The 22,898-nt window shown below is 32.6% G+C and overlaps 1 protein-coding gene across 1 annotated transcript; it reads right to left on the bottom strand.

Moving 5' to 3' along the window:
- Nucleotides 1-11,416: 11,416 nt before the first annotated feature.
- Nucleotides 11,417-22,625, bottom strand: LOC134261824 (uncharacterized). The gene is made up of 13 exons (XM_062744218.1): nucleotides 22,510-22,625; nucleotides 21,813-21,862; nucleotides 21,468-21,644; nucleotides 18,841-19,009; nucleotides 18,705-18,736; nucleotides 17,926-18,365; nucleotides 14,903-14,910; nucleotides 14,710-14,814; nucleotides 14,459-14,508; nucleotides 13,731-13,907; nucleotides 12,744-12,912; nucleotides 12,378-12,412; nucleotides 11,417-11,958 (listed from the first exon to the last, which is right to left on the bottom strand). The coding sequence occupies exons 1-13, from the start codon at nucleotides 22,587-22,589 to the stop codon at nucleotides 11,648-11,650; spliced, it is 1,803 nt and encodes a 600-aa protein (XP_062600202.1). The 5' UTR covers nucleotides 22,590-22,625; the 3' UTR covers nucleotides 11,417-11,647.
- Between the last annotated feature and the right edge of the window lie 273 nt (nucleotides 22,626-22,898).

Genomic DNA, 22,898 nt, shown 5'->3' with positions numbered 1-22,898 from the left:
TCTTTTTCAAATCTGGCCCATCGCCCGGCGTAATCTTCAACAGAATCCATAATATTTATGAAATTCTGACCCCAGTTGAAGCATTGGGGTTCCCTGCATTTAGGACCTTTTAAGATAAGTGATTTAAGGTCTTCATTATTAACTCTATCTATGTCACCCTAAATAACGTGTCCAGTAGGAATATAGTTATAGGGCGAAGAAGAACATGAACACGATGGAGGATTATGCTTCAGATACTCGATATCCAGGCCATGTAAAGTTTTTTTTTTATAACTGAAAAGTTTGGAAGCAATGGTCGATGTATATCTGTGGGAAATACAAGGTGTAGTCTTTAACTTGAAATATGGTGGAATACAAGACTGAACCTTTTTGTGATTAAGATTACGTATATTAAAGACCCAATTTTTTTACCGTTCGGTTACATGAGGAGGGGGGGTTGTCGAAGTTTTATTTACCTGGAGACCCCCAATACCCAAAATGTCAAAAATCTGTGTATACGTAGCATTACACAGGAAGTCTGTGTTTGGTAATCAGGGTCAACATTACGTGTTTTGTGTCTAGTTTTGAGTGAAACGACGTAAAATAATTATTTTAATATGAAATTTGTTCTAAACTAAACGCATTTATCGTAAGGTTTTGAAGGGAAAAAATTTAAAGATACGTGAAATATTTTTTATATTTTTTAATCTTCAATAAAAGAAATCCCCATGATTAAAAAAGTCCAATATTGAAATAAAAAAATATTAATCCATCTATCCATCTTGCATGTGAACATTTACCGCGATCGGAATATTGTTTTTTTTTCTGGCCAACAATGTTGTCCAAAATATTCCATATTTTTTTATTGTTCGTGTGTTAACAAAATTTTATTGTGAGAAAGATTTCTTTTCAGAATCGATCACTATTATATTATCTTCACATTTTTATTTCGTATATAAATAGACGCTAGAGGAAATTTGAGCATTAATTCTGACATGTGTAAATTTCTGTACAACATCGTGTAGATTGTAGCCATATTGCAAAATAAAACATCTTTTAAAAACTGTACCGTTTATTAGTTCTGAACATTTTTCTTTTATCCCATTTCTTAAAAAAATATTTTAATCGTCGGACTTCGGCCTATTGACTATATAGAGCCGGTTTCTGTGGACGCCGTCTTTTTCTGCAGGTAACGTGGACGATATAACACTTACAAGTAACAAACAGCAGTGAAGAAAGAGAAGATATATTTTACTATGTCAATGTTTTAATAATCCATTTTCAATTATTTTTTGAAATAAAATTCAAACACATTGGAGTTTTCTACCCCGCGTGTATACTATGCGGGTACATGAAAGCGTTTGGCGCGTGGCTAGGGAATTGTTTTCAAAACTTGCAAACTCAGATTATCCGGCAGCACAGGTAGCTGACCTGTCAATCAAATCAGAAGCTATTGTTTTTTTTAATGATTGACGGGCGGTAAATTATTGATCTTGAATCAGGTAGATTTTGGGGGCGTTAACATAAAATTGGGTGTTTAACCGCGTCAATTACTTTATTGGCATATTGAAGTTTAAGGAAAAGACGGATTGTTTTAGCTGCATTTTCTTCAGTAAAACGTGCGGGTTTAAAAAGCCTATGCTTTGCAATATTCATAATCACAGATCCGAGTCTGGTGTCGAGGAATCAAAAATTAGACTTTATTTGGCCTTTTCAAGAAGACTTAAAGTCTTTAAAAGTTTCAAATGGACAGAGTAAAGTTTTGTGCGAATATGATGTAGATCTAACTGTTGATTTACATAAGGTAGTTTTGAATCAAAAGACACATCACACATCGTGTATTACAGGATTATTGTAAGACCAATGTCCATGACTACGCTTACGTCTCTGTGTATGGTTAAAAAGTCACATTAATATTATTACACTGTGGACTGGAAGGATTTCCAACACTATAGACATTGTCATTACATCCACAAGGAAAGGTCGTCCTTTTTTTACTTTTCATTTTCTCTCTCCTCTCATAAATTTTGCTACATTCAGTCCTGTTTCTAACATTTTTAGAATTAGTTGTTTCCCCTTGCTCAATGTTACAAAATATAATCTGAAATGAATCATTAAGTTACATGTAGTAAAATTATGGATTTCCAACTATAGAGGAAAAGAAGGCTTTAAGAACAAAAACTCCTATATCACTTTATTTTGATTAAGTCTCTTTGATATGATAATATCCATCTTTGGAATTTTTGTGCACTTGTGTAGAGATCACTTCTTTTACTTTAGAGTAAAATAGGTTTTATTTCATTTATGCAAAAGGCATAGAGTAAGTTTTTTTCCGGTTGAAAGAGTCCCGCGTCCGTTTATCATAAGCCTATTTAAAACTTCGTACACTTTCCATTTTTCCTTTAGAAGAAATTAAAACTAATAAACAAACGATTAAACAAAGCAAAACAGGGGGGGGACTCAAGCAAATTAGCAACAGAGCATCCTTGGGTCATGATATTGCATGTTTTTTCTAATAGTGGTTGTGTTGTAAAACATACTGGGCCAGAAAATATATTGAATGACATAGCCATATTATAATTCAATCATGCTATGAGAAGGTAAATTCATGTTTTTGCATATATATATATATTGGGAGTAAGCTTTGGCCATTATAGGATTAATGAAGGATATGGAAATAACGAACAGTATTCAATCTCAACGTCCATTAAACAATATACAAAATAAGAGCAGAGCAAACACGGACCTCCGAAACATCAGAGGTGGGATCAGGTGCCATGTAGGAGTGAGCATCCCCTGCCGACCGGTCACACCCGCCGTGTGCTCGTTGTCATGATCAGGAAATAACGGAAAAAATCCGTCGTCAATTCAGTGTATAAATAATGGACTAACAATTGGTATGAAAAACGTCCGTCAGCCTTTGACTTAATGATAAATTGTATTTGCTGACAAGGTCATTGTATCGACCTTAGAATTTACTAAATGATGACTTTAAACGAGACTGCTGATATTCTTGTTTCATCAACTTGCTTGTCAATAATTTACCTCGTTTAAGAAATTGTTCATACGTAGAGCATGCTCTTGCGTATCGAATCAATTGAGATATATATACACCGTATGCAGGTGATGAAGGTATATTGCTGCATAAGTAAGGGAAGTTGACGATAGAAAAGTTAAAGTCATCACGTTTACCATTTAGCTTGGTTGTTAGATTACCATAAGTGTCTTTTTCAAGTAAAATATCCAAGTATGAAGCAGAAGTGTCGGACTCTGTGGTATCTTTTATCTCAAGCTCACCATGATATATCGTGTCGACGTAGGAATGGAAATTATCATCATTAATTGACAATACGTCGTCGATATATCTAAATGTCGAGTTGAAGGCCACAGCAAGTGTTTTCTTCTTTTCACGCATAAGATTTTGCATAAATTCTGCTCCATATGAATATAAAAATAAGTCTGCTAATAACGGAGCGCAATTTGTACCCATGGGAATTCCAATAGATTGTTGGAATACCTGGTCTCCAAAAACCACATAGATATTGTCAATCAGAAACTCAAGCATCTTCTTGATGTCAACTTCAGAGTACTTATGTGTGCAATCAGAATCTGTTTTAACAAAATAATTTTCAAATGACCAATGACGAGGTAAGTAAATTTACGTGTGTCATTTTTGTTGAAGAAGCAGCTGTCAATGATATCAAAAGGCCTGGATTTTAATTTGTAGTGGGGAATTGTTGTGTATAAAGTTGAAAAGTCGTAAGCTTTTAAGCTGTTGATTTTTGTAAAGTCTTGTGATTTCAAATTGTCCAAAAGTTCTTTAGAATTTTTAAGTATCCACATCTGATTTACACCACTTCTTGAATATATAGTTGTACAGTACTCTTGAAGTTTTTCCTTCACTACTGTCAATATTTTAGTGAGAAGTAACGAAAGAGGCTTGGTTGAACATTTACTGGAACCTGCAATGTATCTTTGTTTGTAAGGATTCTTATGAAGTTTCGGAATCCAATATATGTAAGGTAGTTCAAATTCATTTTGGCTCTGTGGAATATTAAAAGTATTCAAAACTGACAGGTGATTTTGAAGAATTTCTTCCTTAGAAAGAGAAGTATGAGTATAAGTAGGATTACCACTTGTAGAATTAAATCCAAATTCTTCTAGAATGCAATTTATATAGTGAGCCTTAAAAACGAAGACAATGTTGTTACCTGCTTTGTCGGCAGGAACCAGTACGTACTGATCGTGTAATCTATCTAACTCTTTTTTCACTTCTGGTTTATTGAACACAGAAGGATAGATGGTTTTCATTTTGCCCCTCAATCTTTTAATACGTGACTTTAACATGGATCTGATACATTTAATCCATTCTGACAAGGTGTCAATGTCTTCTTTTTCATATCTGGCCCATCGTCTGGCGTAATTTTCAACAGAATCCATAATATTTATGAAATTCTGACGCCAGTTAAAGGATCGGGGTTCCCTATATTTAGGACCTTTTAAAATAAGTGATCTACGGTCCTCATTACGAACTATTTTTACGTCACCTGTAATAACGTGTCCAGCAGGACTATAGTTATAGGGCGAAGAAGAACATGAACACGAAGGGGGATTATTTTTCAGATAGTCGATATCCAGGCCATGTAAAGTATTTTTGTAATTGAAAAGTTTGGAAGCAATGGTCGATGTATATTTGTAGGAAATACAAGGTGTAGTCTTTAACTTGAAATATGGTGGAATACAAGACTGGACTCTCTTATGAAAAAAGTCCATGGCGAATATAGATACAGATTTGAAGTTAATATTTTCTCAAGTTTCAATAACTTCGAAATGAAATAAGATTTTATTATATTTTCATGCGAAATGCTATAGCAATCGTATAGCGATCGTAATATTATACAGAAAATATTTTTTATATGTTTATGCACCTTTAACATCGCATACTCAGAGGAAAATACGAACAGCTGTGACGACAATAGACAATAGATCTTTTCCTTCGTACTCCACTCTCTTGGTACATTTTTATGCGCCCGGATCGATAGATCCCGGGCGTATATTGTTTTTGTCCTGTCTGTTTGTCTGTTTATCTGTTTGTCTGTCTGTCTGTTGTCAACTTTAACCTTCGCCATAGAAGAGAAAGAGACTTCATATTTGGTATGCATACTTCACTAATAAAGTCCTTTCAAATGACATCAAGGTCAATGACCTTGTGACCTTGACTGTGACCTATATGCTAAAAATAGCTTTTTCCACTGTTTGTCATAACTTTTGAACCATAGGAGATAGGGACTTCATATTTGGTATGCATACTCCACCGATAAAGTCCTTTCAAACGACGGCAAGGTCAATGATCTTGTGACCTTGACGTGACCTATATGCTAAAAATAGCTTTTTACACTTTTTGCCATACGTTTTGAACCAAAGGAGATAGGGACTTCATATTTGGCATGCATACTCCACCGGTTAAGTTCTTTCAAATGACACCATGGTTAATGACCTTGTGACCTTGACTGTGATCAATATGCTAAAAATAGATTTTTTGAACTTTGTTGCCCCCGGGCGCATAGTGTTTCACAAACACATCTTGTTAGCTCATATATTTATCCCTTATATTTATTATAGCAAAATATCACAGGATATGTTTTTTTTCTGTTCATGTAAAGAAGAATCTACGGGGCACATTTATAGCAGAATTTTTAAAAAAAAAAAAATTACTTCTTACCATTGAAATTGCTCATTGAAAAGGCCGCTTATCCCTCCCCCTTTTTGCAGTGAAGTAAAATAAGGTTTTTAGAAAATAGGATTTTAGGATTTTTGAGTTTGAACAATTTTCCATTTGCTTGTTAAATATTTTTAGGTAAGCATCCCACCTTAAAAAAAGATGCTACATCCCTGTTTAAACAACCTTTCTGTTTAAATAGGTATATTTCATTCCTCCATAGTTTATAATCTTTATGCATACATACATTAATCGGGAAACAAAAAAGTGTTTAATACCAGATTTAGTAGAAACTCTCATTAAAACAATAAAACTATTGCAAATATTATGGACTTATTATGCGATTTCAAAAAAAAAAAAGAACCGAGCGCTGTCTGACCTGAATACGCTAATTATTAACTGATCAAAAGATTAAAAAGTTTTAACACTTTTAAAACAGGATTCTATACCTCTATAAGGTTTTCCCCCTAATGAATTGAATTTTTTTCTGTCCATGTCTGTTTGTCTGCTTATCTGTCGGTTTTGTAAAATGTATCCCCCAAGAACATATTATGCATAAATATCAGCATGTATTGAAACGATCTATAACGATGTGCAAATACAAAAAAGTAAGAGGAATCAAGCAACCTGTGCTGCGAAGCCTAGCTGTTGAAGATAATGAGTTGTGTGCGGAGATACATCCGAAATTGATATCACAAACTTCATCCTCAGAGCAGTTACACGTAAAGTAGCAGACGGGACCAAAGGTACCAGCTGGACAGATTTGAGAACAGTTGCAACCATATCTACCTAAACCGCACGCTGAAATGGTAATGGATACTTTGAAGAGATATACACAGTGTAAATTTCAGTTCAATGTATGCTGCTCATAAGAAATCGAATTTGACATATTATCGTAAAAATTATAAACTGTAATTTTACAAGAAAATGAAAACTAACGTTCACATCCCGTAGGCCCAACCATGAAGTTGACATAACATGAAAATGGCCTGTATTAACATTTAAAACTAAAACATCATGAATAGAAAACAGTTAATCATTTCAAAATATAATTTGCAAACATTCTTTTACCAATATGAAATTGATATTACTATATCTTTAAAAATTAAAAGAATTTCCTCTTCAAAATCTATCTTAATGAAATCTTTTGGAAGTATTATAATCCAAAGATACAATTATTTTAACTTACCAGTTGTTTGAACTACAACCCTCATCTACAGACTGAAACTGTTTGACAAGGACAAAGGTGAAGATATATGGGACCATTTGGGGTAAAGAGAAAATATTACTATTTATACAGCTCAATAGCCTTTTCAGGATATCTTGATTTAAATTTTATACATACAATAATGAAAACGTATAAGTGAACTTTTAACTAGGCTTTTATTTTTCAACTACCTGTAGATAAATAAATATTTCCGCCTTTATAAAACAAGCCAAAATAAATATTAAATATAATTGACAATATCAAATAATATTAAGGGAACTTTGAGAGCGACAACAAAGGCGGTAATCTATCACAAATTAACAAATTAAAATGGTAGCAAGTACCATGGAGAAGTTAGCATCCCATGTCGATCTCTCTCAAATGCAGTCCGTCTGTGGCAACACACTCTGAAAAAATAACCACTTTGAACAATTTTTTGAAAGTACGTTATATTTGGGACAAAATCAACGCACTGTAATTATACTTTTTCAAAGTAGGTTAAGAGAGTACTTCGGGATTTTTTTTTACCATGGAGACCCTAAACGAGCTTTGAAAAAAATGTATGCAAAACAAAATTCTGGACTTAGCGAGGTCGAGTCTAATTATTTCTACCCTAGAATTTTTTTTCTTGAAAGAATTTTACTATTATTCTATTTAATTTAAGATTTAAAAAATTGAATATTTACCATCCCTATTTCTAAGTGGTGCATCTCAAAAGTTCTTAAATTTTACCATTAGGCCCTATCGGGATTTGTTGGAAAAGCGCCAAATTTTCAAATTTTCACACATTTCTTGTTACTCTGCCCTAGGTATTTCCTTTTCATTCAAAGGCACGAAAGTTATTGCAAAACGTCACCAAATTGTGAAATTTCAAAAATGTTGTCCATCTGGTTTGGTCTAGGTGTTATTACAAAGTTTTTGCCCCTGATGCATATGCCACTAAATTTGCCGTATTGCAGTAAACTGGGTATATATTTTTTGCATCATTTTGGTAAAAAGAATAACCATGATTAAATTGCTGGTATGTTTCTATTGATGTTCTGTCAACATTTTTAAAATAATATGTCCATGGACGTCTTGAATAGTCAAGCGAGTTATTTGTCATTCTTCCTCGTCATGCATTGCTTACGTACAGAACAAAGTACAGTGACGTTGTGAAAGCCATTTCAGCGTTTTGTTTTTGTTTTTTTTGAGTTATCACTGTTATGTTGTATTTACGGCTGCATAAAGCCAAAAAGCTGCGCAAAGTCATGCGGAATCGAATCAGATTTTGGTCTCGTTAAATTTCAGTAATAGACAGTACCATTTTCTTTCGAAAAAAACTGATAAGTAAATCTACTCTAATCGCAAACAAAGTTTCGAGTCCGTTCTCTTTCTTTTTATACCTTTCTGGTAAAAATTGCCATTATATATTTTTCCCTGTTGGTTCCACTTTGAAAAAGAATCCTACGATTCATCGAATATATTAACAATTTCTTTTTAGGGTATTCAATGCATAACGACCATACATGTATTTTGACCCTAAAAATGAATGGACCGATATTTTTAATCAAAGTAGCATTTTGAAGATAGTATCAAATAAAAATGTTCCACCAAAGAAATTTACAAAATTTTCATATATAAAATTTACTGGTATTTGAACCTGAAATTTTACATTTAGGTCTATATGGGCATTGCATGTCTTTATAAGATATTGCAAAAAGTAATTTAATTTCAAGCAAATCTTTAGGTGAAAATATGTATAACTCCCTTTTTATAAATACATTATGAAATAAATTATTTACCAGGGGAATTTTGAGCAATGGAAATTTTTCTTCTTTTTATCAAGGGCAGATAAGTCTTCACGAAACATTTAAAGTGCAATATGACCATCTCTTCAAATTAATATTTATTAATCATGTTGATATACTAAATATTTATAAAAAGGAAGGAATCAATGACCATTGACTGAGTGTAAGTTGTTAAACGTTCAGTTCGGAAATTTTATAATATGTTGACGGTGCAACCGTTATGTCGAGCGCAGATATTTATTTTGTTATAATTTAGATCGTACGAAAGCCCAGAAGGCTCATTCGAGATTCAAGTTTCGAAATACGAGATTCAAAATTCGAGATTCGAAATTCGAGTTTCGAGATTCAAGATCCAGATTAACCAATCAAAAGGCTCATTCGAGATTCGAGGTTCGAAATATGAGATTCGAAATTCGAGAGTCGAGGTTCGAAATCCAGATTTACCAATCAAATGCGGGTTCAACATTTGATTACTCCCCTTTATTATGTTTAATCTATCAAAAAATCGTTTAATATATTTATAACAGATGAGTCATTTGAATAAATTACAATGCAAGAAAAAGTGTTATATATATTAGAAGGAAAGTTAAATAATCATTTGATTTTTGATCAGCAAGATATACTTCAATTTATATTATGACTTCTTAAATATTAAATAGAATACATATATCAGGAATATATATATATTTTTGCATTGTCTACTTTATACAAAGGGTTGTTGACATAATAATAAAGTTAGAAATAGTGACAAAATAGTGACAAAATCCTTGTAGCTTTGATAAATAAGAACCGAGTATATTTTAGTCTTTGACCATAACGCTATGGTCAGAGACTAAAATATAAAAGCATAACGCTATAGTTCTGCAGCTCATTTAGACTAATCTACTGTTTAATATCAGATGAAATGAATTTATTCTAATTCATATTTGCAATCTGTATTGTATTTATAATTGTTTATTAGTTCAAGAAATCAAAGCCTTAGTAATTGAAAACTTTATTTTTATGTATTCCCTCTATTAAGAAAACGAGCGCGGTTTTTATTTATCAAGGCTACATTGCCTTTCAAATTTTTAAAGTAACATTTTCAGTGTCGGGAAAATTTGGCAGGTGTTGCGGGTAGGGGTGGGGATTTTGGTCATCTTTAGACACTATTTATAACTGTATAATTATGTCAGCAACCCTTTATATACAATAGACAATGCAAAAATATATATATTCCTGATATATGTATTCTATTTAATATTTAAGAAGTCATAATATAAATTTAAGTATATCTTGCTGATCAAAAATCAAATGATTATTTAACTTTCCTTCTAATATATATAACACTCTTTCTTGCATTGTAATTTATTCAAATGACTCTTTTGTTATAAATATATTAAACGATTTATTGATAGATTAAACATAATAAAGGGGAGTAATCAAATGTTGAACCCGCATTTGATTGGTTAATTTGGAGTTTGAATCTCGAAACTCGAATTTCGAATCTCGTATTTCGAACCTCGACTCTCGAATGAGCCTTTTGATTGGTTAATCTGGATCTTGAATCTCGAAACTCGAATTTCGAATTTCGTATTTCGAAACTTGAATCTCGAATGAGCCTTCTGGGCTTTCGTAAGATCGGGCTCGTGAAACTAAGCGTGGCATTTGGTGCGTCTAGACTCACATGACGTCGTATGTAAGTAACATTTCCAAAAAGAAGCCCGAACAGTGCTGAAAGTAAATGAAGAACGTTTCGTTTACTATTTATCTTTAATATTTATCCATTAAATCAGGACATGTTTACTTTTAGTTTAACTTTTGCTGCTATTCTCGCGAGAACGTAGCTTTAACAAGTGATGCATTGTGGGTCCAATTTACTGCGTCAAAAAATTATATCGAATGAATGTGCAGTAGTCCGAATTTTCTCTTCGCACAGGCGTTCTTTTAACGAGCTCGCAGTGACGAGCGTCGCTCGCGACGCTCGCTGCGCTCGCTATTACATATACAGAGACTTCACAGTATACGATGAGAGATCAAATTTATATCTATACTTGCGCTCAGGGCCATCAAGCAGTACCGGTAACTCATTAAAATCACTCTGATTTAATATGCAAGTACTCTGAAATAGATGTTAAAGCTGAACATTCGTGAAAGGATATTTGTCCGCCATATTTGAATGTTCACTCGCTATGTCTATCTGAGGGTCGCTATATTATATCGTTCACTTAGACATCTCCAGTGTTATCAGTCGTCATCTGTGTAGACGGCCGCAGCTACACAGCACTCAATGACGACAAAAACGTTTACCTCGTCAAATGCAGCAGCGTAAGATACCAAAGAAACTTACGACAACTTTGTAGTATACAAAAAAAATAAACAAATACACGTAACAACAAAAATTGTAAACAAATGTACAATGTAATGTAAGATACACAAATCGTCATTCAACGCTGATAACCTTAAAAAATAAAGCAACCAGGTAAAATGAATGCAAAGGGTATATCCCGGTGCTGATATCATTGTTAGTAATATCGAAAATGGTGTATAGTTAGTAATATCAAAAATGGAGCATGTCTATTTACGAGTCATGTTCAGCTTTAAAGTGAAAGCGACTTTCCCATGACTTTCACTTCATATGCTTGGCGAAGGTATAGTCTTTTGTATGAAACGGTGCTGCGATCGAGAATCTAACCCGGGCTTCAAGATCTTAAAGCTTACCTTTTCAATAGGTTTTCCGCAATGAAAATACACTAAATTGCAAGTTTGATATTGTTCACATCTTTTCCAAAAAAATCTTTTGATTTGGGTATCAAATTACAGATTTTTTGAAAAAGTTAAAACTAATACAAATTATAAAACAAGATTTAAGATACGGCTAGATGCCTCTAACGTTCCAGTGATGGAATTACCTGCATTGTTATTTTATTAATATGCATTCTATAATCATTTTAAGTTGCAAAGTTCATTTATTTAAATACAGGTTTCCACTAATGCGTGTTCTACATTATCCTCTCCAGATAATTGACTACTAGATAATTTTTCATCAACAACTTTTCCAGTTGGTGTTAAATAATCATCGGATCTTTTACTACTGTCCGTGATGGTACTTGAGTTGCTTCCCTTGTAATTTAAGGATCCTGAAGGAGAACTTTTTCTGTCCATGGCTTCGTCATAATGTACATCAGCATACAACCGAGAGGATCGATCACTGATTGTTAAATAAGAATGAGAATCTGGATTTTCATCCGCAGGTCCTGATGAATGTTCACCGCTTTTTGTGCCTGGATGATTTTTAAAAATTATCCATATAAAATTTCCCATTTTATCCATATTATCCATATAAATCGATTTTTATGGTTTTTATCTTTCTTAGGCCATGCAAAATTAATTCCTTGGTTCTCAGGCCTTTTTTCAAGAAATATGATGAGGGATTGAGGCATTTTTGTTTTACTTTTTTATTGCCCCCAAAACATGATGAGGCAGCTTTTTACATTGTACAAAACCTCAAAAAATGATGAGGGAGGTGATTTGTTGTTTTTATTTTATTGATTTAGCAATAAAAAAGGGTCAATGAGGCGCCCTTGGAAGAGATGAGGGAGGGCTTAAGAACCAAGAAATTAATTTTTTTGGCCTTACCATTATATTTTTCCTCAAATGTATTCAATAAGACATAAAAGTTTTGAGAAAATTGGAAACTCACCGATTATTTCTTTAAAGGCGGTTTTTGATGTCCGTCTGAAGACAAAGAAATATATTTGAAAAAAAACTTCTATAAAAACCATTATCTTCACGGAAAAGTCTGCTTTTTCATTGCATTATAATACAATTAACTTATACTTTCTATCTATCAGAATTTTGATATATGAAAAAAAAAACTAATTTAAAAAATCACATTCAACACTTAATTAGTTTAAGCTGGTTTATAAGGTTTACGAATCATTAAAGTAGCATACTAAAAATGTCAGGAAAGGCCTCAAAAGGAACGAACTAAATATAAGAAAAAAATCATTCAATACATATGTCCACAGTGCTATTAATTAAATTATTCTTTTGAATAAATGATTACTTTATTATAAAGCAGATGCAGGAAATACTTATGGCAACCACCAGCACAAGTGACGCAACTAGAATGATGATGACCGTGCTTAGAAATGATAGAGGGTCCTCTGGTGTCTCGAAGTTTGGCGTCAAATTTGGAGAGAATAGATGGAACTTTGACGATGCTTCAGGTGTATCTAATCAATCAGAAAAAAGAAATGATAACAGATTGATTGATTGATTGTTTATTGTTTAACGTCCCAGTCGAGAATTTTTCACTCCTATGGATTTGCTGCCACTTCCCGGTGGAGAGCTGCATATTTTGCCCTATATACTTGGCACTTACGGCCTTTGAGCAGTGAGGGATTTTTTTGCCAGCACCTACTGCGAAACGGATCTCTGTATACTGTAAATCAACTTTTATTCGCAACTACTGTATTTCGCGATTTACAGGTTGTAAAGTAATTTACGACGATAACTTTTCGCGAACAATACATTTTTTTATCTTTTGATAATAGACACAGAGACTTTTACGACCAGCTCGCGGCGAGAAATATTCGCGATGAAAAGGCTCTCGCGAACATAGCGAAATTTTCTCGCACGCGAATAAGAGTTGGATTACAGTATACTGTCTTATACGAAGGAAGGGTCTCCACGTCCCACAGTGGGATTCAAACCCACGACGTAAGAATAAACTCCTTACTTCGCGATTCTAGAGCGGATGCTCTAGCCACTGCACCACGCGGGCAACTGATGCCGGTTTGAGTTTTATTTTCACACAAATTCATTAAAACTTTTAAACGATAGAAATCGAAAATATATATATAACTGTAAGCAAAGGTCATTTCCTCACTCTCAACATAGGATATGGCAAAGCAACGAAAACCAGTTCTTTAGTTGAAATAAAAATCTTAAACGCTATACTTGACATACATATACTTGACATAAAAATTCGGCTTATACATTGAACTGAGTTACAACGAATGCATATCCAAAGTAGGAAGAAATAAGTAACCTGTGTTGTTAGGCCTGGCTGTTGTAAATACTGAGGTTTCGTTGATGGAGGTACATCCTACTTTGGGATCACAGACTTCATCATCAGAACAGTTACATGTAAAGTAGCAGTTCAAACCAAAGGTACCGGGGGTACAGGTTTGAGAACAGTTACAACCATATCGACCAGGCTCACATGCTGAAAAGGTCATGGAGACTTTGAAGAGATATACAAAGTGTAAATTCTAGAGATAACAATTTAAATCTTATTAAAACATTATTGAAATAATAATATCACTAGTCTCGTTTAAGCCATCATTTCGTTATCAGTTCTATGGTCGATACAATGACCTTGTCAGCAAATACAATTTATCACTTAGTCAAATGCTGAATGACGACATTTTTTTCACTAATTGCATTTCCATTATAAAAACACTGAATGGACGACGGATTTTTTCGTTATTTCCCGATTATGACAAGAAGCACAGGACGGGTGTGACCGGTTGGAAGGAATATTCACTCCTCCAGGGCACCTGATCCCACTTAGGATGTTTAAGAGGTCTGTGTTTGTGCTGCGCTAATTTTGTATTGTTTAATGGACCTTTTGGCTTGAACACTGTTCATTATCTCCATTCATTTCATATTCTCCAATAGAATTCGAATCATACTGACACTAGTACTATTCGTAAATTTTATGCAATATGCACTGTGATTTTGATACAAAAGCAAAAAAAAAACCTGACAACTCACGCTCGCATTTTTCAGGTCCTTTCCTGAAGTTGGCTTCACATGAATCTGGCCTGTATTCATTAAAGAGAACTATTTATCGAATATTATATCAATAGGAATTATTTTAACATGAAACATTTTAGAATAGAACTGACAAGAAAATCATATGATATAGATATTCTTTTTTTCAAAAAATAATATAATTTCTTCTTACAAAAACCTTTAGTCTTTCTGAAGTAGTGTTTACAAAGGATACAATGATTGAACCTTACCAATTGTTTACATGACACCCTCCATCTACAGACTGTAACAGTTTAACAAGGACTGTCGTTAAGACATAAGGGACCATCTCCGGTAAAAACTTCGAGAAAATATAACTATTTATACAGCTTTAAGAGCTTTTCCGGATCAGCGCAATCACCATGAATACAAAAATGAATTGAATTTTGAACTAGTCAGATTAACATTTCCGCCTTAATAAATGAAACTATAATCAATGAAAAATGTATTAGTTATTAAGTGTTGCCCGGAAATATTTATTGTATATCATGTGGTATTTTAAATAAATTACAATCCACGACGGTGAAATGAATAATTATTGTTATATATAATTTTATATATATATTACGTTTTAAAGGTACTTGGACACAGATTTGAAGTTAATATTTTCTCTATAATACGCCGACTTATCTATTTTAATAGCATTGCGCACAAACATTAATTAAAAATCTTATTTCATTTAAAAGTTATTAATTTTTTATATTTTTTTCGCGGGTTTGATTGACACATCCTAGCACTTTCACAAATTTTAATTTTATTCTTAATACATAGGAAAAGTGGCAATCTTACTGTGTATAAATGAAAAATATTAATACTATAATCCAGAAAATTCAGAGTAGACATGTTCGAAAGCAAAACAAACACACAATATATTGTTAGTCCGTGCAATTGTGGAGAGCAGACTTTGACGATTGAACGCACCCGGTGAATTGTAAACATCAACAATAACAGAGCTCGTGCCCTGTTTACAAAAACTGTGTACATAACACGAGTGTGATCGATTTGCTAAACTCTGTACACAACACTTAGCTCGGAATGACGATATTTGTGAAGGAGTTTTGCTATCTAACATTTATGAAAGTGCAAGGTTGTGTCAATCAAACCCGCCAAAAAAACTGAAGTTTTAATAACTTTTAAATGAAATAAGATTTTTAATTAATTTTTGTGTGAAATGCTATTAAAATATATAATTCGAGATATTATACAGAAAATATTAACTTCAAATCTGTGTCCAAGTACCTTTAAAAAATAAATTTCATATTGAGAGTGTTTTATGTAATTTTAGTTATAACAAGACATTTGATTGGATAAAAGATTTAATTTATATTGTATGACATAAGTTGCCTACATCACAATGAGTTTCGTCTAATACGTGTTAATCCGCTTGACGTCACTTTTAAAATATGTTTAATTTGAAGCCATTTTTGAGAAAACATTGTCTTATCATCCGTACTAAAATTAAATAATAAGGAATTAAGGTTATTTTAAACTATGTTATACGATATAACATGACTAACATAGGAAGTTAACGCTTTATAAGCCGCGAAACGTATAACATAGGTTAAAATAAGCTACATTCCTTCAATAGTAAAGCTTGTGTACACTGAATAAATGAAAGTATCTTCAGACCAATGCTTCAACTTGACCTTGAAGATTACTTTTCGAGTTATAGATATTACAAGTACTAAAAATGTCTGGCGATATTAGTTTTACTAAAAGAAAATTGTCTGATGTGAAGAAATGTCCCGCTCAACAGTGCTCAATATCAAGACGTTTAACAAAAATTTTTTAACATGTGATACATTTTGTTAAGAAAACATTGTGTTGTACTCACAAGTACTCTAAAGTTGACATTAAAAAGATGCTTGAGCATCTTATTGATAATATTTATGTGGTTTTCGGAGACCAGGTCTTCTAACAATTAATTGGAATTCCCGACATTAGCAGACCTTTTTTATATTCTTATGAAGCAGATTTTGTACAAAATCTGATAAGTGAAAAGAATAAAGCACTTCCTGTGGCCTTCAATTATCTGGATATATCGACGATGTATTGTCAATTTACAATGGTTTTTCCATTCTTTTATCGATACGATATATCGACGGTGAGATTGACATTAAAGATACCACAGAGTCTGACACATCTATTTTGTATTGAGTAATTTACTTGAAAAAGACGTTAATGGTAATCTTATTACCAACCTTTATGATCAACGTGATTACTTTAGCTTAAAATCGTCAACTTACCTTTCTTATGCAGCAATATACCTTCATCACCTGCATACGGGGTTTTTATCTCTCAGTTGATTTACTGATTAAACTATGTAAATTATTGACAAACAAGATGATGAAACAAGAATATCAGCAGTCTCGTTTAAAGTCTTCATTTCATATCGGTCGATATAATGGCCTTGTCAGCAAATACAATTTATCATTGAGTCGAATGCTGACTGACGTTTTTCAGACTAATTTTAGGCCATTTTTTATACACAGAGATTTCCACAGATTTTCCGTTTTTCCCGAACATGACAAAAAGCACATGGCGGCTATGACCGGTCGGCAGGGGATGCTCACTCTTCCATGGCACCTGGTACCACCTCTGATGTTCGGGAGGTTCATGTTTGTTCTGATTCTTTTTTTTTATATAGTTAAATGGACTTTTTTAGCTTGAATTCTGTTCGATATCTCCATGTATTTCAGCAATCGTGTTCACAAGTGGGCTAACATACATAACTCTTCATTTGAATTCGTTATGCCTTAACTGTGAATTAATTGTACACTAGTTATAGTTAAAATATGAAGACAGAAAGATGCGTAAATCTAATAAGCTTAAGGATAATCGAGAGGTTCATCCTTCTTAACCCCATTCCTACTGTTTTGCTGACATGAAATATATCATCGTGGAAATTAAAGTGAGGCATTCTAGACAGAATGTCTTGCAAACTGTAGCAGATAATTTGAAAGAGATGCAAAATGCTTGATTACGTTATTGCTTCCACAAGATCTGACTAAGTGAAGTACTGTAAACATCTTGGTATAAAACAATGATGTGGTACATTTTAGTCAAAATGTAAGCTAACATCACTTTATCAGATCAGAAGATTGCACGCTTTGTGGAGGTGATTATGCAATGAACTGAGATAATTAATCTATTTAGTTGTCTTCATTTAAGAATAATAATCAACATACATGTATATTTTTAAGAATATATCATTTCAATAAATTTTCATAAAAATCGCAGGGAAGTCTTACATTAAGAACACTTAAAAAACTGCAATGCACTTTTGGCCTTTTAATTTTATGCATATTTTTTTTAATTGTAAGCTTACATTTAGTTTTAATTAGCATTTTAGATGCTATCAAAATATGAATCTCGTATCTGACTTCCTGCTTGTCTACATATTTTTCCACCACCGACTGATTTTATGCAGCGTTTATTTTGCCTTTCAAATCACCAGCTGTTTGTCTGGAATTTGTCCAACTCAAGTGAAGTATCAATGTATTTTTTTCCTCCTCACGGCTGGTATCCGCTTGTTGAACATGATTCTCCTGGAATAAATTTATCAAACATTCTGGTTCCAACACAAAGTCCGCCTCATTTACATCCAAAAGTTGCTGAGAAGTAATTGAATGTAATGATGGCGACGTAGAAATACTCTCTACGTCATACTGATTCACTCTCGATGTCCTACTTCTGAGTGAAAGAATGTTATAGTTTTCTTTAACAGAGTGGTCATATGATACATCTCCATCGGTAGAAGTACAAATTCTCGTGTTTAACATACTGGAATCTGTATAATTGTACTCACTATATATATTTTCATCCTCACTCCTCATGCCAGTCAAATGTAAGTTGTTTAAAAGTTTTCCTGAAAAACAAAAGTCAACAAAGAAATTCATATAAAGGATCTTACTATGAAGAAGATTCATGTAATACTTAATTTAGAAATAACACAGTGTTATAAATTCTTTAACAATTAACTTACACCATGTAATGTGCAGTGTACATTCCCGGATTATGACGTCACAATCGTGATGACGTCATAATAGTGATTACATCATTGACTGCTTTGTATTGTATATTGTTACCATGTTAATAACTGTGTTTAGTTTAGATAAAGTATTTGTACCGAACAGATGTGTTTTATCTTACTCGTTACACACAGTAAGAGGGATTTAATGTTACTTAATACATAGAGTCTAATTACTATATTCACGTTTGTAAATCCTTTTACTCAATCTGGAGAAAAATATCTTTAATTATTAAATATGATTAAAATCGGTCTTTAAAGATTAAACAAAAAATCTACATGCTTACTTGAGATAAAAATGTTTAAAAACTACCTTATTAGAATAAAAGCACACAAAACGCTGAAGAAAACCACTGCTGCGGAGGAAACCAACAGAGATATTGTTACTTCGTTCAGTATGTTCGATTTCTTGTCTGAACTTACAAATGGAAGATTTGTAGAATAACTCTCTGAATGGAAGATAGAATGTACTGACAAATTTTCTGGAAGGCAAAAGAAAACATCAACCTAAAATTAGTGAATTTTTTTGTAAATCATCTGTATATAAAAAACAAATATCGCAAATCTTTTCCAAACTATAATGTGGGAAATTTGACGATCCTTACTAGTAAAATTCATAATATCGAATTAAGATTAATTGGTAATTAGAATTAAAAAGTTACAACTCACTAAACATTTCATATTTAATTCAGTTATATGTCAGTCAACTTTCTTCGTTGATTCAAGCTATTGACATTAAAGTTGAAAAAAGGATAGATCTGAATAATTAGTTATTCGTAAGTTCTTAGGTCAAAACCATGACCTGGTCGGGACATTAAAGTTGAAAAGAAGGATAGATCTGAATATTTAATTCGTAAGTTCTTAGGTCAAAACCATGACCTGGTTGGCAAATTATTTCTTTTAATAAGTTGAATTTTGACTGGTGATTATCATACAAATCAGTGTGATCGCTTGACATGAGGTAGCTCCTCCGGTCTGTGGTACCTGATTTCAATTCTGAAGTTTTTGTCAGCCTCTGATCCCAATGTGTAGTTTCATTTGACTTTTAAACTTTTATAAAAGAGGGTGTTGCAGTTCTTTTGTTATTTTCCCTAATGTGTAGCAGATTAAAAGAAGAATTTTTATGTTGCAGAAACTCATATTAATTTTTTTCAAATGCAATAATATATAAAGCACAAAGAAAAACAATATTTGGAAGCTGTGTATTGACTTCAAATTTGCCATTAAATGATGCAGAAATTAGTCTCACGGCAAAATATATCAGATTTTCCGCTTTTTAAATAGGGAATCCCCATTGTTCTGAAAAAGTGCCTCCTTGAAACAAAATAATTTTGATTTATACACAAAGAGGCAGGAATTTTCTTCAAAACTGCCATTTCCGATTTTTGTTTCAAAGAGGCACATTTTTGAGAAAAAACCACAAAAATTGAATAAAAATTATTCTCCAAACGAAATGCAAAATGTGTACATTAAATAACACTGGAAAACCATCGTGTCTGAAATGGTCTAGTGGTTATGCTGATGGGTTTTCAACTCGTTCTATTACCAGAGAATGAGTTCAAATCCTGGAATGGATCATTTTTGCATATTTTTTTTATCTTATTTTTTTCCATATGTAATGGTAGTGCAGTGAAATTATATATTTTTTGAAAGAAAGAGAATGTCAAGAAGTTAATTAAGTAAAAAATATATATCAGAAATGCAGGATTAAATTGTTTCCCTTGATATGCTGTGACTTAAAACTAATACTTTATTTAGTTCTGTTTTGGAAAAAAAGTTACTGTATTTTTTAAATAATTTATTTTTTTACATACTGTAATTATTGCAATTTTGAATAATTCTGGTCTCTAACTTAGTAGCCAAGATTTGATTTGAAACAAATGAAATGTCTTGGATGTAGCATCAACAGTGTGATTATGAGACGCAGTTTTATTTCATGAAAAATATTTTCGCGCGATGTCTACAGTATATCTTTCAAAATGCTGCTTTAGCCATTCTGCATTTTGTTATTCCAACCCTTTTCGTACAAAGAAGGATATGGAGATACAGTGTAACGAACAGTATTCAATCTCAAAGTCCATTAAACAATATACAAAATCAGAGCAGAGCAAACACGGACCTCCGAAACATCAGAGGAGGGAAATGACGAAAATGTTTTGGCGTATCAAGTAGGAAATACCCGCCGTAAACATAGTCCTCTACGTAGCTGTATCTATATTTAGACATAACGAGGGTATTTAGATGTCATTCTCGATAAATAGGGAAAAAGCGCGAGTTTCTGCAACACCCTCTTTGTTTTCTTCATTACGTGCTATAAAACGTTAAGTCAGGGGCTATTATGACGCTATCAATCTTTGTAGGCAACAAACTTCAATGAAATCAAAATGTTACTGCATTCATATCATACTACAATAGTCATTACGAAAGGATAGAAATTTGAGATCTGCTTATAAAAATTATATGTTTTATAAGACAGCTGCATTCATTTTTAAACATGCATCGCCAAAAATATATTTCCATCAATCAATAATATTTATTTGCAAATGTTTTCCTCACTGTTTGAACAAGGCGTTTTACACCTGTGTTTTAAACACGTTCGTTATGTGACCATAAATTGAATTTTAAGTTATAAAGCATCTACGTAATATCATTGTGAAGTCATAAGTGATAAACGTGTTCAACACATTCAATTTATACCGTTGAGTTTTGAATAAAATAAATCATTAAAAGGTTGAAAAGTTTAGTGCCTTGCTATTTGTAATAAATCGGTGACAAATGTAAATATAAGCAATGTGTTTTATCGGGATGTAAATACGGATTGGCATATTATCAAATTTACCCGAAAGCCCTTAAGAGATATAATCACATAACTAACTTGTATGTACATCCCGATGAAACTTTTAAAATGATACATGATTTGGTAAACAATAACAAACAAACCTGTGTTGTAAGGCGTGGCTGTTGTAAATACTGAGGTTTCGTTGATGGAGGTACATCCTACTTTGGGATCACAGACTTCATCATCAGAACAGTTACACGTAAAGTAGCAGTTCAAACCAAAGGTACCGGGGGTACAGGTTTGAGAACAGTTACAACCATATCGACCAGGCTCACACGCTGAAGGAAGAATTTGTTCATTTATTTGTTTATTCTCATTTAAACATGTCATGTTTCTCAGATATTCAAAGAAGTACTAATTATTATTTTTGTTGTTGAACATAATACAATTTACATTACCGTAATATTCAGCTTTCAATTTTCTTTTTTTTGTAATACATTACTTACGTTCGCATTTTTCTGGCCCTTTTCTAAAGTTAGCCTCACATGAATCCGGCCTGAAAGGTAAAGTGGAAACAATTGCTGCTTCGATAATAAACAAAGGTTGAATAAAAATCATAACGAAGTTCGAATATGAAATTTGCAAATGTCTACAAATTGAAACTGTAGAGAGTACTATAACATCAACTTATTAATAAGTTATTTGAAATAAAATACTCGAGACATGATCATATGGTAGACATTAATAAATTAGGCAGGATAATTATTCTAACAGTTCTCTTGAAATAATGAATTGGTTGAGGACTCAGTGAAAATGTCTACAAATGTAGGCTTTATGCATATGTTTCTAAACATTCTTGCAAAAAAATTCCTTTTTCAAATCATGTAACAAAGTTTTGAATGACAAACTATCTCCTTTAGAATATTTATTAACACCAAAATAACATATAACAAATACGTCGCAACTTTTTTAAGCTAAAAATTCTATCATCCACTAATCAACTTCATTGGTGCAGATTAACAAATGTAAAAATTTATAAAGATGCAAATGATTACATGAGGAAAGTTGGCATTTATATTTATAACATGATACAGCTTAAAATAAGCATACTAAGGAAAGAATAATGAAAAACAACATTAATTAAGAAATTAACAATTCATTTATTTAATAAACCACATTGCAGAAAAATGTATGATGACGTACCAGTTATTAACATGACATCCTCCCTCGATGTTACATACTGTTGTTAACAGTATGGTTATAATGTCTTTATAAGAGACCATCACATGCACACGTCCATGTATTTGATGTAATGAAAACGGAAAGCTCAAACTATAACGACTTATGCATTTAATTCAGGTAAATTGTTTTATCTTTTCATTCCATTTACGGTGAATGCACTTTATTTAATCCCATTAAGTTCTACGCCATACTACTGCCATTATTTTTTTTCATGAATTTCCCTTTCCCTTTCACGATATAATGATGTCCAAAAATAGAATTAAATATCAAGGAAATTGCAGTTTTCCATCGACGTATTCTTTACTGACAACACTAAGCAGAATAATGCATTGTGTATTTATAACAAAAAA

The sequence above is a fragment of the Saccostrea cucullata genome, unplaced genomic scaffold (genome assembly GCF_032062105.1).
Source record: "Saccostrea cucullata isolate Sc308-1 unplaced genomic scaffold, CSIRO_AGI_Scuc_v1 ctg669, whole genome shotgun sequence".
Taxonomy (NCBI): Eukaryota; Metazoa; Mollusca; class Bivalvia; order Ostreida; family Ostreidae; genus Saccostrea; species Saccostrea cuccullata.
Note: the sequence above shows the minus strand (reverse complement) of the source record. Positions and strands in the feature narration are given on the sequence as shown.